The 21,305-nt window shown below is 44.6% G+C and overlaps 1 protein-coding gene across 1 annotated transcript; it reads right to left on the bottom strand.

Annotated features, from left to right (window-relative positions):
* Window positions 1–985: 985 nt before the first annotated feature.
* LOC115458908 (transmembrane protein 50B-like) lies at window positions 986–17,497 on the bottom strand. The gene is made up of 6 exons (XM_030188755.1): window positions 17,399–17,497; window positions 14,288–14,400; window positions 8,652–8,719; window positions 4,615–4,707; window positions 3,528–3,585; window positions 986–1,072 (listed from the first exon to the last, which is right to left on the bottom strand). The coding sequence occupies exons 1-6, from the start codon at window positions 17,495–17,497 to the stop codon at window positions 1,027–1,029; spliced, it is 477 nt and encodes a 158-aa protein (XP_030044615.1). The 3' UTR covers window positions 986–1,026.
* Between the last annotated feature and the right edge of the window lie 3,808 nt (window positions 17,498–21,305).

Consider the following 21,305-nt stretch of genomic DNA (forward strand, 5'->3'; position numbering starts at 1 on the left):
AGTTGTGTGCATAAATTCTAATTATTGCTTGTTAAATGCTGTTAATGCTAATTAGCTCATTAAGCCAATTAAGTTACACATATCGTTCTAGAATACGCCTGTATTTCAGCACAAATCTCTAGGTGACCTATAAGTAATTTTATAGGTGACGAGTGTATAGAACAGCATTTTACACTCAAATGTAAAATTATCCCACCATATATACACGAAACTATAGATGCTCAGAAAACTCAGGACTCCGTTTACAAAGTGGCGCTACCGATTAGCAGTGCCCTGAATGTGAAGAAGTCCATTCAGTTCCCCTGGGCATTGTATTCAGCGCATGCCAATCGGTTGTGAAAGGAGCCCTTAGCGCCAACTCTTATTCAATGCGTAGGCAATCCTAGGGATTGAGAATAGATGGAATAGGCAGGGCCGGTCTTAGGCAGAGGCGACCGCATAGGGCCCCACTCTCAAGGGGGGCCCGCGGCACTAGTCTCCCCTCCCCTTACCTGCGTCTGCCCTGGTGGTCTAGTGACCTCTTTGGGGCAGGAAAGAGCCCCCTCTTTCCTGCCCGGAGCGCTGCCCTTGCCCTGCATCCTCCTGTTGCTGTGACGCACGATTTCAAAATGGCCACCGAGATTTGAAGCAGCCTCACGAGACTTCAACTCTCGGCGGCCATTTTGAAATCGCGCGTCACAGCAACAGGAGGATGCAGGGCAAGGGCAGCGCTCCGGGCAGGAAAGAGGGGGCTGTTTCCTGCTCCAAAGAGGTCACTAGACCACCAGGGCAGATGCAGGGGAGGGGAGGCTAGCGCCGCGGGGACCCCTGCAGACGCAGTAGAGTAAGGTAAGGGGGGGGGGGTTGATGGGGAGGGGGGTGACGGGGGAAATATGTGACATGGGCGGGGTGTGGGCGTGGCTAGGGCAGGGTATGGGCAGGGCCCACCAAATTGGTATGCACAGGGCCCCGCACTTGCTAAGACCGGCCCTGGGAATAGGGACAGCTCTTTGTGTGTATTTTTAAAAATTGGAACGTGGTCTCTTCTTATCCCCAGAGTTCTTCAGTTCTTCCAAATTTGTAGACCAGAGTGCTGTATGAAAAAAAAAAAATTCAGAATTGGAGGTAACATATAAGAAAAGGCTATAACAATGTGGAATGAGTAGGCTTGACCTTTCATGCGATCTATATTGAAATTTGTGCTTGCTTTCTTGACCGTGCTTGCTCTGACACCCTTGCTATCCACATACCCATATCTCTGTCTCCTTCCCCAGCACGGAAGGTGCTGAGTGAGATGTAGAGAAGGAATCTGGTGCAAATATGAAGATGGGGTCTCCTATTTAGCTGGTACAATGGCTAAGGTACAGTATTATGACACAGATGTGGGAACTTCCAATATTTCTTCACTAGCAAGGTGTGAACAGTGCCATGTTAAAAAATAAATCTTCACACCTTTATTTTTCATAAGCTGCTGTCTAAAAATATAACTCAAAATGCATAAATGCATCTATACAATATACACGATACCAGGCCTTCTCAACCCAGTCCTCGAGGCACATCAAGTCCAGTTTGTTTTTCTGGCTATCCACAATGAGTAAGCATGAGATTGGCATGCATGCCTTCTTTGGTATGCAAATTTAGCCACCTCATGCATATTCATTGTGGATATCCTGAAAACCCAATGGGACTTGGTGTGCCCTGCGGACTGGGTTGAGAAGCTCTGCTCTACACTTTCAGTGTGAACAAGTATAGAAATATTTTCAAAAGTAAATCAAGATAATATGGTATTTAAGGATAAAAAACCAAAGGGTCTTGATTGTATAAAAGGCTTCAAAATTCTTACTTAAATACTTTGTGGAAGCCCTGTTTGCAGCAATGAGTTGTTTAGGACAATGGTCTACCAACTTTGTACAGCAGGATGGGGCAATTTCTGTCCGTGCTTCACAGCAGAGTATCTCGCGCTCTTTCAAGTTGATGGTAGACTGTCTGTGGACTTCAGTCTTCAAGTCTTGCCACCTGTGGCACAAATTTCACCCAAGCAGAGCCTGCGATGTAATGGGACCCAGGATGGGAGGGTTAGAGCTAATCCCATATCTTCTGAGGTGGATGGCCCTTGTTCTGGCCCTTAATTTATTTATTTTATGTATTTATTTGTTGCATTTGTATCCCACATTTCCCCACCAATTTGCAGGCTCAATGTGGCTTACATTATGCCGTAATGGTGATCGCCATTTCCGGATCGAGAATTACAAGCGATGTTGCATTAAGGCGCATAAATGGTAGAGTAGAATAATACAGTGGTATTGCATTGAAGTTTCTGAATGATAGAGTGAATTATAAAATTAGTCAGATAATCAGCTATAGAAAGTTCGTTTCGGCATGAGAAATAAAGTGGTAGTGCGTAATTTTCAGTAGTAGCAACGAAGGTTATCAGTCTAGTGTTAACGAGTTCAGTTTTGGATTTAAACTTCTGCCACTGCTTGGATTTTCTATTGTATTCAGGTCTGGGTTTTGATTGGGCCATTCACTTTCTTCTTGCTGGGCCACTCCATTGTTGCTTTTGTTTTCTGTTTAGGATCATTATATATATATTTATTTTATTTGTACCCCGCACTTTCCCACTCATGGCAGGCTCAGTGCGGCTTACATGGGGCAATGGAGGGTTAAGTGACTTGCCCAGAGTCACAAGGAGCTGCCTGTGCCTAAAGTGGGAATCGAACTCAGTTCCTCAGGACCAAAGTCCACCACCCTAACCACTAGGCCACTCCTCCACACTGCTGAAAGGTGAATCTTCTCCCCTGTTCTAGGTGTATGAAAGGCTGGAACACGTTTTCTTTCAAGTTTTGCCTGTGCTTTCACCATCCATCTTGCCTTTGGAACCATTTGGGGTTTCTATGACAAAGGAGGTGAAGATTTGATCTATATAATATTTTGTGTGTGTGTGTGTGTGTGTGTGTGTGTGTGTGTGTGTGTGTGTGTGTGTGTGTCCTGCCCCCCCCCCCCCCTCTCCAGCCACCCAGTGATTCTCCTTTCTCCCCTGCCCCCCTCTCCAGCCATCTGGCAAGTCTTCTCTTTCCCCTGCCCCCCCTTCAGGCACCCAGCGATTCTCCTTTGTCTCCTGGCCACCCAGCGATTCTCCTCTCTCCCTTGCTCCCCTCTCCAGCCACCCAGCGATTCTCCTCTCTCCCCTGCTCCCCCTCCAGGCACCCATTGCAGACTGTGAGAGCCAATGAAATGCTGAGTTACAGACTTATGAACCCTACACTGCCACAGTGCCACGGAGTCAGCTTCAGAACGTTGGAGGTACTTATTATATAGGATTGGTGGTAAAACCTCGATAAGCTGAAAATTAAGTTTCATAGTGCCACTAACCAATAGAAACTGGTTCTGGTTGAGCTGGAAGCTCAAAAAGAACAGGGGGTAAAAGTTTGTTGCTCTCTATCTCCATCATCTGCCTAGCCAATGAGCATACTACATATCAGATTTCAGAAGAAAAGAAATAGTGACAATTGTTAAAAAAAAAACTATTGGTCAATTCTATTACTTACCTAAAGAATATCAATACATTCTGAAAAAACACAGCCAATCCTGGGTATGCAGCAGTATCTTGAAAAAAAAAACCACACACACAAACAAACAAACAAACAGAAAAACAACTAATTAAAGACTGAGAGAAACTAGCGGATTGTTGCTGTATGTTCTGATATTGACTGACACTCGTGTGCAGTGCTAGGTAAAATGGTGACATTAGTCAGATGTTGGCTACGGTATGACGGTTACCGCCCGGTTTCCGCCATGCGCAGGGAAATAAAAAATTATTTTCCGGTAAGCATAGCGGACGCGCGTATAAAACAAAATTACTGCCCGGGCCATGCGGTAGCAGGACGGTATCTCCAAATTGACGTGCGTAGGACGTACGTACACGCCTACACAGCTTAGCAAAAGGGCCCCTTTGTAACTGTTGATTTTAATTGAAAAAAATATTGTTGACTAAATTTGTAATGCATAGCTCTTTGAAACTGTCATCCTAATCCATAGATGCAATTATAACCTAAACCTTAAGCTGTGAATTTGTGTAGCCTAGTCTCTGAACTTTAGAATATTATTATTATTAACATTTGTATAGCGCTACCAGACGCATGCAGCGCTGAACACCTGACACAAACAGACAGTCCCTGCTCGATAGAGCTTACAATCTAAAAATACAGACAGACAAGACAATTAAGGGCGAGGGAAGTACTGGGTGAGAAGGAACAAGGATAGGGGAATTGAGTAGTGGTTAGGAGCCAAAAGCAGTGGTGAAAAGGTGGGTTTTCAGCATAGATTTGAAAACAGGTAGAGATGGAGCTAGGCGTACAGGCTCAGGAAGTCCATTCCAGGCATAAGGTGCCGTGAGGGAAAAGGAACGAAGCCTGGAATTAGCCTTATATTAAGAGTTTTATACATTTATACTGCTTATTTTTAAGTGCCCCACTGGATGTAGTTTTATGATTTGCTGTAACACACATTGGGCTATTATCAGTGTATCCCTGCTGTTATCCTATGTGCTTTACTTTGATGTGTACTCTAACTAGTTGTAACATGCTTTGAGAGCTGCTGCCTTATTGTTGCTATACAATAAAAACCCATTCTTACTTTGTGCAACATATGCTCCAAAGAAGATCCACATGGAACTGATAAGCGATCCAAACATTAGCATGAAACCAATTAAAAGCCAGACCCCAGCACCTGCCAGGAATATACTGAATGTTAACATTTCCTTTCACATGGCAAATATTAAAGCATTAAGAGACACATTACCCTAAAATAACATAGCAAAACATTTGGTAGAATATACATTGAAAGTCAGCTTTCAGTATATCACCGTGGGACCATTGAAATTTTGATGATCTTCGTCAAGGACAATGTATTTTCAGAGCAGTCTTTTTCTCAGCCCAGGCATTCCCTCCCACAGTTATCATATACCATAAACTAGAAATGTATTTCTAGATAAACCTGCTATGGATTATTGTAGATGAATCCACCACAATCCACAGCAATTTCAGAATTCCCTGGTATGCAAGGTGAAATGTACTCTTACCTGATAATTTCCTTTCCTTGAGTCCAGCCAGACCAATCCAGATGAATGGGTTATGTCCCTTTGCCAGCAGATGAGATCAGAGCTGACTCCACTCCCTTTATAGGGGGCTGATGCTACTTTCAGCTCCTCAGTATCTTATCTCAAAGCTAAGACAACTAAAGGTAGAGAATTATGATCAACAATATCAAGAATTAAATAAGCAGATGGACACGAACTGACAACAAATTAAGATGCAGAAAATAAAGAAATTTTGTTAGGGTGAAATCAGCAGTGTGCTAGTAAATTTTTAATAATGGGCTCTCTCCAGCCCTGCAATTTAGGAAGGGGCCCAGGGGTGGACTGGGCTGGGGGGCAATGAATTCCTCTCTCTCCCCTCCCCCTGTGTGGGTGCACTAGGTATACCTTTGCTGGCAGGGAAGCCAAGCCCCGCCAGCCAAATGAATGGACTGCCACCATTCCCCGCTGCTTGTTTCTGGCTCTGAGCAATATGCCGGGACTTCTCACAAGCTGTTCTCTCCATTGCTCCCCTAGCTGGGAGGGAGACAAGGAGGAGGAGCTCCAACATTCCTGTCAGGTTGCCTGCTGAAATATTAACTCAGTAGAGAACTAGAACTGTATAGGCTCTGCCATATCTGAGGGTAGATCTGTAGTATCCATAAATTTCCCCGTCTATCAGAGGCTAAGAGGGAGATCAAGAGCCTGCATGCTTCAGTTATGTATTTTTGGTGGAAAGCAGCAGTAAAGTGGCTGCTGATCCCATTAAAATACAAGCATTGGCCAGACTTTATTCCGTGTGCACCATAGGGTCACCACTCAATCTGGGGAACCCCTCAAGCTTTGCTTCTGGCTGGATGCTAAACCTCTACAGATTGCACCCTCCTACCTGGTGCCTGCTCCCAAGTCAAGCCAAATGTACCAGATGACAAGCCAGTGGTGGAGCCAAAAGGCAATTTTTGGGTGGGCTAACATGTTGGATGGGTGGGCACTATAGAAACACCTGCCACCTAATACACCCATTCCCTACCCAAGCCCCTACCCCTACCACACACCTACCCCACTCCCAATAATTTCAATGGGAGTAGCAGTGATGGTCTCGGTGGCAGCAGGCCACATTGAATGCTAGGGGAAATACAAAAGGATGCACTCTTCATCCTCCACTGAGCCACGGTCCTCCAACACACATATGCTTCCCACAAATATACCCTAAATATTACAGTGGGGCCCTAAAATACTACTACTACTTGACATTTCTAAAGCGCTACTAGGGTTACACAGCGCTGTATAATTTAACATAGCAGGACAGTCCCTGCTCAAAGGAGCTTACAATCTAAAGGTATCAATACATCTATCAAGAAGACTGAACAAGCCAAATTACTATAGAATACTACATAGAAAATTCATGCTAACAGAATACTTTGGTCACACACACAAAACACAAATGCCAAATACAGAATAAGTGACCACAAACCATAAACAAATTAAATCGAAATCCCAAGAAGCCAGACCTTGCATGTAGAACAGCACAGAGAAATACAAAGAGATGCATTTTCTCCTATACTGTGCAAAATATAATGATAGCACATGCAAGAGATGGTGTGTGTGTGTGTGGGGGGGGGGGGGTACAACTAGGGCAACTGCGTTTGGCCCCTTAGCCAGAGAGAACCTCAGGCCAGCCGGAAGCTGAAGAAGTCTGTTAGTAAACTTTGGGGTCCCCTCCTACATTTCTGCCTTGGGCCCCAGCCATATCTAACACCAGCTCTGGCAGGATGTACATTTCAAATCTGACATATTCTAATCACAAAATAGACAAAATAAATTTATTTTTTCTACCTTTTGTTTTCTGGTCATTTTATTTTTCACGATCCTAGACTCTGGTTTCTACATTCTTCTGTCTTCTCTTAACTCACTCACCAAAGTCTCTTGTCCATTTGATATTTCTACTCTCTCCATGTCCACTATCCATCTTCTTCCATCTCCGTATCTCTATCTTCCTCCATGTTCAGTATCTCCCTTTCTCTGTTCCTATATTTCCCTGTCCAGCTTCTTCCCTCTTTTCATTCCCACTGCCAATATATGTCTATCCTCTCTGACCCTACCCCATCCAGCTTCTCTCCCTTTCACTCCCTCTCCTTTCCAGCATCTGGTTTGCTTGCTTGATTCTCTGCCTGCCTGCCAACCCACCCTCCGCTCCTCCCTCCCACTGTAGGTTCAGTATTTGATCCCCTTTTCCTTCATTGCCTTGGTCTGGTATCTCTGTTTCCCTTCCCTCCCTCCTTGTGCTGTTCCAGCAGTTCTCTCCCTTCCCTCAAGCTCCCCTCCTCCTCTTCCTCCCACAAGTCCAGCAGCTCTCCCCCTTCTCTCCAGCCTCCTCTTCCTCCCACATCCAGCAGCTCTCTCCCTTCCATCCAGTCCCCTCCTCCACTTCCTCCCATGTCCAGCAGCTCTCTCCCTTCCATCCAGTCCCCTCCTCCTCTTTCTCCCACATCCAGCAGCTCTTTCCCTTCCCTCCAGCCTCCTCTTCTTCCCAAGTCCAGCAGCAGCTCTCTTCAGCCCCCTCTTCCTCCCATGTCCAGCAGCTTTCTCCCTTCCATCCAGATCCCCTCCTCCTCTTCCTCCCACATCCAGCAGCTCTCTCCCTTCCCTCCAGTCCAGTCCCCTTCCTCCCACAAATCCAGCAGCACTGTCCCTTCCCTCTAGCCCCCTCCTCCCCCTACAAGTTCAGCACTTCTGCCTTTCCCCAATCCAACCTCCCTCACTGCCATTCCTCCCACCGGTCTGGCCGTCCGGGAGCATTGCCTGCCTCTTTCTGCTCCTCCCTGCTGCAGCTTTCTTTTTTGGGCCGTTGTGGCAGTGATTCACACAGGCATTTCCCTATGCCCCTGGGACAAGCTGAACTGCCATGTCTTAACCTGCAGCAAAATCACCTCCCCTCCCCCCCCAAACACAGTGGAAGCAAGTTGAGGAACAGAGTGTGAAGTATAAACACTTCAGACCTCCTGACGAAGTCCAAATCTGATACAGCACCATAGCAGACCTAGAGGCAGTCTGAGAACAGACTGCAAAAGACGCCTATTTTTGTAACTTTTACTGCCTCCCTGTTGTTTTCAAAGGACAGAGGTAGAAGTGTGCTGTAAGTAGCTCCTTCTGTCTGACCCACCGAGAGTGAATGGTCACCAGGCACCACCTGATACTGAACTATTTGTGTGGAAACTCAGACCCCAACGGAGCCTGTTACCAAGAGAGGAGGGAAAATTCAGCTACAAAGGACTGTTGCGCATCCTCCAGATTTTATTTATGCTCTGCTGGAAATCTGGCCTACAACTTTCCTGGGAGCAACCAGGTCACATGTCTGTACCATCTGCTGGAGCCAGAGAAATACTGAGAAGCTGAAGGTAGCATCAGCCTGGGGAGCAAGGCCAGCTCAGGGATTTTTTCTGCCTTCGTCTGTTGGCAGGGTGACATAACCTACTCTTCAGGGCTGGCATGAACAAAAAGAAAACCCACATTACCATGATGAAAAGTTCCTGGAATTTTTAACCTGCGCTTTTGGCTTTAAAGGCAGTATATCAAATATATGCAAATAAATGTTTACCTGTCCTTCCAAGAACTCCATCACTATAGCCGTCACCTCGCACCTGTGCATTTGACACTGCATTTATCCTAGAACAAAAAATGATTAGATCCAACAACATTTTCCCCTAAACTCTATTTCAGAAATACTGATTGTTAAACATGTCATGACTTTTTAAAATGCCACAATTATAGTTTGTTGTAACTATGCAGGCTTTCTAATGTGAAATGTGCCATTGTCAAGGAAGTAAACTAATCAGTGTTTGTTTTTAGATACCATCCAGCTCTTAATACTTTGTTTGATCTCCCTCCTTGCCCCAAGAATAAAAGAGGTCATCACAGAAATGAAATCATCAACTCAAAAATTAGTTACTACCAGTATCTCTCTATATAAAAGGCAACACCAACGTTCTATGAAGCCTCCAGCCGGAAGTGTGAAGGGGGAGAGATATCCGGTTTCCCCATGAGTGTCTGCCCCGCCCTCTCTGTAACACAAACAGTCAGTGAAGGAAAACAGCAGAGCACGAAATCAAATCGCTGGCTCTGTAACAGAGAGGGGGGAGGGGAGAGAGGCCAGAGGGCAGGGACACACACACTGCCACATGCACACAGAAGAAAACATTGCTAGCCCCAGAGGGGGGAGGGGAGAGAGGCCAGAGGGCAGGGACACACACACTCCCACATGCACACAGAAGAAAACCTTGCTAGCCCCCGTTTCATTTGCATGAGAAACGGGGCTTTTTTACTAGTTGTATAATAATGAAGTAATAGTAACTAGTAATAGTAACATAAGTAAACGTTTCAGTACTTTTACTTGCAACCAAGTACTGTAAAACAGTAAATACTTTTGCTTGCAACAAAGTAATATTTTAACCATTTTTGGTACTTTTACTTCATTACATAATGATCCTTACAAGCAAAAGTAAAACTGAACTAATACATTTTTCAAGCCAAGTTCAAATAACCTGCACAGGTTTGGAATTGTCCATATTGCATGCATATAGGCATGTCAATTTCTTTTTCAAATTTCTGTTTTATTAGCCATAGCAAACTATGCCAAAATATTTCACAGGACCCCACGGTCACTCACAAAGGAAAAATATTCAACATTAAGGAATCTTTCACGTGCTCATCTTCCAATGTGGTATATATCATTCAGTGTAAAAAATGCAACGAAGGCTGCTACATTGGAGAAACAAGTCAGATGCTAAAGAAGAGATTTAATTTACATAGATATCATATGAAAAATGCCAGTACCAATAAAGATGTCACACCTGTGGGACAGCACTTTACAAAACCTGAACACTGTACCAGTGATTTTATGGTAAGAATCCTGAAAGGGAACTGTAAAACAATACAGGAATGTAAGACCTTTGAAATAAGAATGATTAAATATTTTGACACCAACCAGACAGGACTTAACAAGGATCTGGGTTTTCTAGCCCATTACAAAGCATACAATTGTATTGCTTTGAAAATTGTATTGCTCTGGCACCCCCTCCTGTCTCCATGCATATCTCCCTGTCTCTCACCTATCCATCCCCATCCTGTTAGACTGTCACTGAAATGCTTTGATGTTTCACTCATATATACTGTCATCTACCAACATTTGCTTATTTCCGATCTGACGAAGAAGGGCAACCTTCCAAAGCGAATCAAGCAATGTATTAAGTTATGTCCAATAAAAAAGGTATCATCTTATTTTCTTTTCCACGTTTTATTTTGTTTTATTTCTATTGATTACCTTTAAAAGTGGACTAACAAGGCTACCACACATCTCTACATTAGCCATGTGGAAATAATTTTATCATCTGACCTCAGCATCTGCCCTCTTTTCGCAGTCCCAATCCCAGCATCTTTCAATATCAGCTTCCTTCTTCCATCCCTATCCTGAGAATGGTGAAGATTGATTTGATCAAAGTTTAATCAAATCCCAGTGCATTCACCACATTTAAATTCTCACTATAGAGTTACAAAACCCCTTTACTAATATATATGGTTTCACTCATATATACTGTCATCTACCAAAATTTGCTTATTTCCGATCTGACGAAGAACCACAAATCCACAAGTATAAAATGTATTGTACTGTTTTGGGATCTTGCCAGGTACTTGTAACCTGGATTGGCCACTGTTGGAAACAAGATGCTGGGCTTGTATGGCAACACTTATGTACTTATGCACTTTATCTTTCTATAGTAGGGAATCCTTGAATGCTATGCTTCCTTCCAAAACGAACAACCCCTAGGTGTGCTATCATCTTATCTTTCTCTTCCTTGGGAAGGGAATAGAAATTCCTCATCATCCTGGCCACTTTAAGGTTAAAGTCAGGTGTCTCGCCCATCTCCAATAATTAGACACAAAGGGAAGCATTCGGGAATATATGATCCTCCTACAGAGTACTCTCTCCCATTGCTCATTCGAGAGCTACCAAGTGATCACACTCTAGGGAATAAGGGTCACTATCTCCTCTTTCCTGAACAGCCTCCTCATGGAGGCATTACCCTTTTCTTGAGAGGCAATCTCCTCAAGCCCAATGAACTGGCTATCTGCTCCTCCTCTTGCCAAGCCAGCTCCCTTGACTGCCAAACCAATGGAGTGCTCTGTCACCTCAAACACTGCAAAGGCTAACCTGAGGTGCCTTACATACAAGGGAGGATATTGATCAAGGCTGGTAAGGGCTTGAGAAGAGAAGGAACCCAAAGGCACTGTCCAAGCATTAGAACCCTAGGACTGATTTTCATTCTCAGGTTGCAGCAATTTTCTTGCAAGAACTTTAATTGACTTTTCTTTGGTGATGCCTATTTTATATAGAAATAGTAAGTGGTAATAGGCCACCTTCTCGGAAAAGGACACAAGGGCGCCAAAAATGTAACTTAAAATCTATTGTTCTTTCTTCTTATAAGTTTTTGTCTGAATCAGTGCTACCTATTCCCTGTTGCTATTTTAATGCCAGGTATGTATGTAACAAAATATGATTTATTGAGATACTAGTAAAAAAAGGCCCGTTTCTGGAGCAAATGAAACGGGAGCTAGCAAGGCTTTCCTCTGCCCCCCCCCCCACCCAACGCACCTTCATTGTTAGTGACAGCATTGCGGCGCCATGGCTGCCCTCGATGTGTGAATCTGGCCCCCCCAGCCAACGCAGTGGGTGGCCCATTGCGCCGCCCTGGCCGCCGTCGATGTGAGTGAATTGCTCCGCCCTCAACGTCATAACGTTTGACGCGAGGGCGGGGCCCCGAGACTGTGATTTTCATGGCTTCAGAGCTTCGAACTTACGAACCTTGGCTTCAGTGACATCAGACAATAGAACGTTGAGGGTGAGTTTTATATATATAGATTGTTGGGGAGGCAGGCCTATGTTTGGCTTTTATTACTGAAACCTGGTTGGTTGATTTTTCTGTGCCTGTAATTAAGAATTTATGCCCTCCGGGTTATTCTATGATTCATTCTTTTCATGAGTTAAAATGGAGGGGGGAGGCTTAGCAGTTATTTATAAAGATTTTTTAAATCTATGTTTGTAGTTCAAACCTGTGTGTCTTCAGATTTAGAGACCATGCTTTGTCAAATGCCCACTTCTAACACTGTGAACTATTTAGGTTTTTTACTTGTTTACAAAACACCAGGAACTTGGTCTTCAACATCATCTATTTTATATGAACAGATTATTGATGCTAGTACTAGATTTTTGACTCAACCTAAACTGACTTGCAGACCAATGTTTGTATAAACCACAGTGCTCAACTCTGTCTGCTAGTTGTTTGCACTGATTATGCTTTCAGGTGGAGGAAAGACTTCAGTATAAACAGTGTTACTGTTATAGCATAGCTACTGTTTACTAGTTAGAAAACCTCCCTTCGAAAATGACATCACCGACATCTCAGAGAAAATCAAAAGAGGCCTAACCATATTAGAAAACCGGGCCACTGCATTCAAGTTCAAACTCAACAAAGACCAGACCCAGTTCCTGGCAATAAAAGCACCCCACAACCAAGCCTCCATACACAACATAACCATAAACAGAACTACATACTCCCTCACAAACAACCTAAAACTCTTGGGAGTAATCATAGATTAAAAACTGACATTCGAACCCCAAGTCACAAGGGTAGTAACAACCTCATTCCACACTATGTGGAAATTGAGAAGAATCAGAAACAACTTCTCCTCACAAATATTCTCCGACTCATAGTATAGTCAACAGTTCTTACACACCTTGGCTACTGCAACGCAAGTTATGCCAGATGCAAAGAGCATATTACCAAGAGACTACAAACAACTCAAAACACAGCAGCCAGACTCATCCTCAGAAAGCCTTGATACGAAAAGGCCTCCCCCCTATTACAAGCTCTCCATTGGCTCCCAATGAAAGCACACATAACCTTCAAGCTCTGTACCATGATCTGGCTTATAATACATGGTGAAGCACCTGCATACCTATCGGACATGATCATCTTACCCCTTAAGAACACATTGAAAGAAGCGAGGAATTTCCTGACCCTGCATTACCCCAGATGTCACAAGCTCATCTACAAGACTGCTCACTCAACGAACTTCCCATATCAAAGCACCAAGATGTGGGACACCCTCCCCAAATCACTAAAGTCCATAACGCCCTACACTAACTTTCGAAAACACCTCAAGATCTACCTGTTCAAAAAGTTCTTACCCATAGAAAACTAAAACAAAAACATTTGCACACATACAAAATGATGCAGACTACCCCCTCATCCGAACCTCTCACATCCCCATTCTCTATCCCCCCACCCTGCCTATTAAAACGTAATACTCCTTCTCTCCTACTAGCTTTGTAAGCCACATCAAACCTAACCTCTTTGGAGAATGTGGGATACAAATGTTGCTATCTATCCATCTATAAATAAATAAATAACCTCTAACTCTGCCCTTAATTCACCCATTGTCACCCACTTTTAATGCTCCTAAATATAACAGTTTAGTGGAATTTTGAGTATAAATTAGGCACCTAGCCCTAGAAAATGTTCAATTTAAGAGCATAACTGTCAAAGTTAGGAGCATAAATCCTTTGAATATCAGGCCCTACATTTTAAAACAATCTGATGGCTTACTTCATTGAGCGTTTTTTTTGTTACAAAGGCGCACTGGTGTTTCTAGCACGTGCTAATGATTAGCAGGCACTAAACCAGTGGCGTAGCCACAGATGGGCCTGGGTGGGCCAGGGCCCACCCACTTAGGGCTCAGGCCCACCCAACAGTAGCACATGTTTAGCAGTAGCTGATGGGGATTCCAGGCTCTACCAGCTGAAGACTTCCCCCTGATGGTAATGAAAATGGTGTGCTCCATGATACTGGCACCTGCGAATGCTCTGTTTTCAGCGCATGCCTGCTGCAGACTGCCAAGGTGGAGAGAAGCATTTTCCCACCAGCTTAGATATTTTTTTGGGGGGAGGGGAGAACACTTGGTGCCCACCCACTTCTTGCCTAGGCCCACCCAAAATCTGCTGTCTGGCTACGCCCCTGCGCTAAATGCTACAGACACCCATAGGACTATATGGGCGTCTCTAGCATTTAGCACACACTTATTTTTTGTACGCCTTTGTAAAAGGGGCCCTGACTTTCTAAAATACCAACACCACTATAAATAGTTTTTTTTAAACTTCCTATTCCTCCGACTACTTACATAAAGAAGGAAACTGTGGAAAATACCCCGCAGATATGGAAAACATGCTTCAAAGATTTTTGATCAGGATAAACTACTGCAGCATCAATCATTATCCACCAACCTGTAAAAAACTGAAACAGAATATCATCATCATTGGATCTGGTGCTGAAAGTATGCACACAAAGATTTCTGTATACGCAAAAGAGATCCTAGTGTTTGTGCAAGATCCTAATGATTTTCTGTTCAGAATTACTGAACAGCTGCAGTGTTTTAGAGATATCTTGGATCTAAAAATAAATAAGGAAAAATGATATCGTACTTGCTAATTTTCTTTCCTTTAGTCCCACCAGACCAATCTAGAACCTGTGGGTGTTCATCAACCAGCAGATGAAGACAGAATAGAAAGTAGTTCCATTTGATTCGCTCCGAATGGGCAACGCGCAGGCACAGATATTCAGTATTTCTTCTGACAAAGCAATATTTTATCCTTTCCAGATGAGTTGTCATCACATATAATAAAATTAAGCAAACATTTTATAGTGAAGGGACTGCAAAAGGTCATCCACCACTGTAGAGAAGGACACATCCACAGCTGAACTCATCAGGAAGTCATACAGATTAGACTTTGGAGAAGTAGTATATTTATCGTCAAAAGACGAATGAAACAGACACCGGACTATGGAACCTAGTTGATTCCACAGAAAAAAAGGAACATAGAGGGGCATAATCAAACGGGGCGCCCAAGTTTTCCTGGGGCCGTCCTCGTAGGATGGCTCTGTGAAGGGGCGGGGAAACCCGTATTATCGAAACAAGATAGGCGTCCATCTTTCGTTTTGATAATACGGTCGAGGATGCCCAAATCTCAACATTTAGGTCGACCTTAGAGATGGTCGTCCTTAGAGATGGCCGTCCCCGATTTTCGGCGATAATGGAAACCGAGGACGCCCATCTCAGAAACAACCAAATCCAACCCATTTGCTCATGGGAGGAGCCAGCAGTCGTACTGCACTGGTCCCCCTCGCATGCCAGGACACCAACTGGGCATCCTAGGGGACGCTGCAGTGGACTGCAGAAATTGCTCCCAGGTGCATAGCTCCCTTACCTTGTGTGCTGAGCCCCCCAACCCCCCCCCCCCCAAAAAAAAAACCCACTACCCACAACTGTACACCACTACCATAGCCCTAAGGGGTGAAGGGGGGGCACCTACATGTGGGTACAGTGGGTTTGTGGTGGGTTTTGAAGGGCTCATATTTACTACCACAAGTGTAACAGGCAGGGGGGGATGGGCCTGGGTCCGCCTGCCTGAAGTGCACTGCACCCACTAAAACTGCTCCAGGGACCTGCATACTGCTGTCATGGAGCTGGGTATGACATTTGAGGCTGGCAAAAAAAAAAATTTAATTTTTTTTTGAGGGTGGGAAGGGGTTGGTGACCACTGGGGGAGTAAGGGAAGGTCATCCCTGATTCCCTCTGGTGGTCATCTGGTCAGTTCGAGCACCTTTTTGAGGCTTGGTCGCAAGAAAAAATGGACCAAGTAAAGTCGGCCAAGTGCTCGTCAGGGACGCCATTCTTTTTTCCATTATCGGCCGAGGACGCCCATCTCTTAAGCACGCCCCAGTCCCGCCTTCGCTACGCTGCTGACACGCCCCCGTGAACTTTGATCGTCCCCATGACGGAAAGCAGTTGAGAGCGCCCAAAATCGGCTTTCGATTATGCCGATTTGGGCGACCCTGAGAGAAGGACGCCCATCTCCCGATTTGTGTCGGAAGATGGGCGCCCTTCTCTTTCAAAAATAAGCCTGATAGTCTCCCTTTCCATGTGGGAAAGAGGAACCCGAATTATAGCTATGTAATGCAAGGTTTCACATTAGGAGTCACCGACTGGGAAAGGGATCTAGGCGTCTTCGTTGATGATACGTAGAAACCCTCTGCTCAATGTGTGGTGGCGGCTAAGAAAGCAAATAGAATGTTAGGTATTATTAGGAAAGGAATGGAAAACAAAAATGAAGACGTTATAATGCCTTTGTATCATTCCATGGTGCAACTGCACCTCAAATATTCTGTTCAATTCTGGTCACCACATCTCAAAAAAGATATAGTGAAATTAGAAAGGGTACAGAGAAGGGTGATGAAAATGATAAAGGGGGTGGGACGACTTCCCTATGAGGAAAGGCTAACGCAGCTAGGGCTCTTCAGCTTGGAGAAATGACAGCTAAGGGAGATATGATAGAGGTCTATAAAATAATGAGTGGAGTGAAACGGTTAGATGTGAATCGCTTGTTTACTCTTTCCAAAAGAACTAGGACTAGAGGGCATGCGATGAAGCTACAAAGTAGTAAATTTAATACGAATCAGAGAAAATGTTTCTTCACTCAACGTGTAATTAAACTCTGGAATTCGTTGCCAGAGAATGTAGTAAAAAGCAGTTAGCTTAGTGGGGTTTAAAAAAGGTTTGGATGGCAAGTCCATAAACCATTATTAAAATGGACTTGGGGAAAATCCACTGCTTATTTCTAGGATAAGCAGTATAAAATGTATTGTACCTTTTGGGGATCTTACCAGGTACTTGTGACCTGGATTGGCCACTGTTGGAAACAGGATGCTAGGCTTGATGGACCAGTATGGCAATACTTATGTACTAACTCTGGTGCATGCTGCAAAGTGCTCGGGTGCAAGGGCACCATTTGGACCTCTGGGTCTTTTGCTGCCAACAGCAAAAGCTGACGGTATTTGGGCAAAGGAGTTGGCCACACCAGACCCTACTGGAACTTGAAAGTCTTTTAACGTGGTTTCCTGCAACAGACGTATCGGACTGGGCGCCGAGAATGCTGCCCTCACCTTTCCCTTTATCTTGCCCAAAACTTCAGGCAAGCCAACTCTAGCCACAAAGACACGTGACAACCTCAAGAGGCAGAAGGTACATCATACTCGCTCCTCCAGCGCCATCTTGGATGGGGACCTTTTGTACTAAGCTGACTGGCTAGCCTAAAAATGTTTCTTTTAAAAATTTGAAAATGAGTTTTTCTCCTTCAAAACACTAGAATGAAAAAACTTCAGGAAGAATTCTCTGAATTAAGGAATTCATAGAGTTTCACTGTATAACAGTTAAAATTCAAATGCAAAAACTTACCAGAATGCCTGCTATAACTGACACAATTACATTTCTTCTTTCTCCCCAGTCAATACATTCATACTCTGGCCAGCGGAAGTTATCTAGGAAACCTGCCATTTGACTACCTGCTTCTCTTTCACTCTTCTTCTTCCACAGGCATTTCAATGAATGGAATCTGAAACAAAAAAAAAATAAGAAAAAATACCTTAATAAAGCCTGTATAAGGGGTAAGCTCTTCTTCCCCTGGAATTCTTGTATTGAGTCCTAGGCAAATGTGTATTTCTGGACCCCTATCGCACTTGTGCTTTTTATCAATCCATCCTGAGCCATATTCACTCTTTCTCCGGCTCCACAAGGATCTTCTCCCCACATGTCACCTCTCCAGAAGCAGCATAAAAAAAACTACAGGTTCTGGTTCTGGGTGAAGTGTCAGTAGCATGGTTGACTATGCAAGCACATGTTTTTAGTGGAGCGGCCTAGTGATTAGAACAGTGAACTGAGAACAAGGGAAGCTGGGCAAGTTATTTTCACCGTCCATTGCCTCTAGTACAAACTAGAGATGCCAGGGGTCGACTGCCCCAAAGAGTGAGCTTTACAAGTGCTATGTCTGGGCATGACTTTGCATATTATTGTATGCAAAAAAAAAAAAAAAAAACCTTCACAGATGGTAGAAACAAAAGAAATTGATATTTCGCTTACTTTGGTGCTTGTGACGGCAGTATTAGGACAGTTTTCAAAGGAATTTGCCCAGGTAGCTTAATAGTTAGCTAGGTAAATTCCATGGCTGAGAATGTCTTCACTTAGGGCCTTGTTTCCTAAGGTGCGCTAGCGTTTTTAGCACGATAGAGACATCCATAGGAATATATGGGTGTCTCTAGCATTAGCAGACGCTAAAAACGCTAGCGAGCCTTCAGCGAGGCTCAGTAAACAGGGCCCTTAATATGTGCACAGCAGTGGTGTTCCTAGGTTGGTTGCCACTCGGGGCGGATTGCCGCTGCGCACCCCTCCCCCCGGGTGCAGTGGCGTCTGTCCACCAAGGGTGCAGCACGACCCCCCCTGGCGCAATGATGACCCCCCCCCCCCCCCCGGGTGCATTCATGGCTGCTGGAAACAGCCGCGCGGCTATCGGCTCTGCTGGCTCCATCTGCCCCGGAACAAGAAGTAACCTGTTCCGGGGCAGAGGGAGCAGGGAACCAGCGGAGCCCACAGGCGCGCGACTGCTCTCTGCACCCCTCCAGCAGCGTGCACCCGGGACAGACCGCCCCCACCGCCCTGCCCTTGCTACGCCACTGGTGCATAGAAACACTTGCACCAGTGGAATGCTCCACTCCAGCTCACATTTTCAAAGGGAAACTATTCATATTAGACTGTCCCCACCAAAGACACAAACACACACACATATGCACTAACTCATTTTTTGATCATCTTCAAACAGACACACACACAAAAGCTAGACCTGACTGTTATTTTTGTGACATCGGACTACTACTGCTACAAAGTGCTATGAGTCCTTTTGTTAAAGAATGGCTCTTTGTATGAATGTGCCTTTCCTATGCAATTTTGCAGATCTTTTTCCTTAAAAGTAGATTTTATTTTATATGAACTGCCTTGGCTTGTATTGCAAATTAGGTGGTATACTAAGTTTTAGAATAAATATAGGACATACATAAGTACATAAGTATTGCCATACTGGGACAGACCAAAGGTCCATCAAGCCCAGCATCCTGTTTCCAGGGAGGTTTTTGGGGGTCTCAGCACACAAGGTAAGGGAGCTATGTTCCTGGGAGCAATTTATGAAGTCCACTGCAGTGCCCCCTAGGGTGCCCGATTGCTGTCCTGGCATGTCAAGGGGGCCAGTGCACTACAAATGCTGGCTCCTCCCATGATCAAATGGCTTGCATTTGGCCGTTTTTGACATGGACGTCTTTGGTTTCAAAAATCGCTGAAAGTCAGAAACGTCCATGTCTAGAGACGACCAAATCTAGGGACGTCCAAATTTAAGGATTTGGACGTCTCTGACGGTATTTTCGAAACAAAAGATGGACCTCCATCTTGTTTTGAAAATACGGGTTTCCCTACCCCTGGATTTTGCCATTTTGCAAGAACGTCCAAATTGCAACTTGGACGTCCCTTCAAAAATGCCCCTCTTTGTCTCATTAATCCATGCTTTTGAATATACTCTGTAATTTTGTTCATATAATAGTCTTTACCATTTTGCCTGGCACAGTCGTCAGACTCACCGGCCTATAATTTCCCGGATCTCCTCTGGAACCTTTTTAAAAAATCGGTGTTAAAATCGAGCATGGTACCGGAAGATTGGAGGGTGGCGAATGTAAGGATAAATTACATATTACTAACAATAACTCCGCAAACTAATTTTTCACTTCTATCAGTATTCTCGGATGAATACCAACCGGTCCAGGAGATTTGCTACTCTTCAGTTTGTATAATTGCTCCATTACAACCTCCAGGTTTATAGAGAATTCATTCAGTTTTTCCGACTCCTCAGCTTCGAATACCATTTCTGGCACCGGTGTCTCTCCCAAATCTTCCTCGGTGAAGACCGAAGCAAAGAATTAATTAATCTCTCTGCTATGGCCTTGTCTTCCCTGATCGCCCCTTTTACCCCTCAGTCATCTAGTGGTCCAACCGATTCTTTTGCCAGCTTCCTGCTTTTAATATACCTAAAAAAATTTTTTACTATGTGTTTTTGCTTCCAAAGCAATCTTTTTTTTGAAGTCCCATTTAGCATTCCTTATCAGCACTTTGCATTTGACTTGACATTCCTTATGCTGTTTCTTATTATTTTCAGTCAGTTCCTTCTTCCATTTTCTGAAGGATTTTCTTTTAGCTCTAATAGCTTCCTTTACCTCATTTTTTAACCATGCCGTGTGTCGTTTGGTCTTCCGTCCTCATTTTTTAATATGTCACCTCTCCAGAAGCAGCATAAAAAAAACTACAGGTTCTGGTTCTGGGTGAAGTGTCAGTAGCATGGTTGACTATGCAAGCACATGTTTTTAGTGGAGCGGCCTAGTGATTAGAACAGTGAACTGAGAACAAGGGAAGCTGGGCAAGTTATTTTCACCGTCCATTGCCTCTAGTACAAACTAGAGATGCCAGGGGTCGACTGCCCCAAAGAGTGAGCTTTACAAGTGCTATGTCTGGGCATGACTTTGCATATTATTGTATGCAAAAAAAAAAAAAAACCTTCACAGATGGTAGAAACAAAAGAAATTGATATTTCGCTTACTTTGGTGCTTGTGACGGCAGTATTAGGACAGTTTTCAAAGGAATTTGCCCAGGTAGCTTAATAGTTAGCTAGGTAAATTCCATGGCTGAGAATGTCTTCACTTAGGGCCTTGTTTCCTAAGGTGCGCTAGCGTTTTTAGCACGATAGAGACATCCATAGGAATATATGGGTGTCTCTAGCATTAGCAGACGCTAAAAACGCTAGCGAGCCTTCAGCGAGGCTCAGTAAACAGGGCCCTTAATATGTGCACAGCAGTGGTGTTCCTAGGTTGGTTGCCACTCGGGGCGGATTGCCGCTGCGCACACCCTCCCCCCGGGTGCAGTGGCGTCTGTCCACCAAGGGTGCAGCACGACCCCCCCTGGCGCAATGATGACCCCCCCCCCCCCCCCCCGGGTGCATTCATGGCTGCTGGAAACAGCCGCGCGGCTATCGGCTCTGCTGGCTCCATCTGCCCCGGAACAAGAAGTAACCTGTTCCGGGGCAGAGGGAGCAGGGAACCAGCGGAGCCCACAGGCGCGCGACTGCTCTCTGCACCCCTCCAGCAGCGTGCACCCGGGACAGACCGCCCCCACCGCCCTGCCCTTGCTACGCCACTGGTGCATAGAAACACTTGCACCAGTGGAATGCTCCACTCCAGCTCACATTTTCAAAGGGAAACTATTCATATTAGACTGT

The sequence above is a fragment of the Microcaecilia unicolor genome, unplaced genomic scaffold (genome assembly GCF_901765095.1).
Source record: "Microcaecilia unicolor unplaced genomic scaffold, aMicUni1.1, whole genome shotgun sequence".
NCBI classification, from domain to species: Eukaryota; Metazoa; Chordata; class Amphibia; order Gymnophiona; family Siphonopidae; genus Microcaecilia; species Microcaecilia unicolor.

What these genes read in the sequence shown, in the direction of transcription:
- LOC115458908 (XM_030188755.1), bottom strand. Translation starts at nt 17,497, where the DNA reads ATGGCAGGTTTCCTAGATAACTTCCGCTGGCCAGAGTATGAATGTATT. An exon ending in TCCACAGTTTCCTTCTTTAT is followed by an intron (nt 8,720 to 14,287) that starts GTAAGTAGTCGG and finishes TTTTTGTTCTAG; the next exon opens with GATAAATGCAGTGTCAAATG. An exon ending in AATGTATTGATATTCTTTAG is followed by an intron (nt 1,073 to 3,527) that starts GTAAGTAATAGA and finishes TTTTTCATACAG; the next exon opens with CACTCTGGTCTACAAATTTG.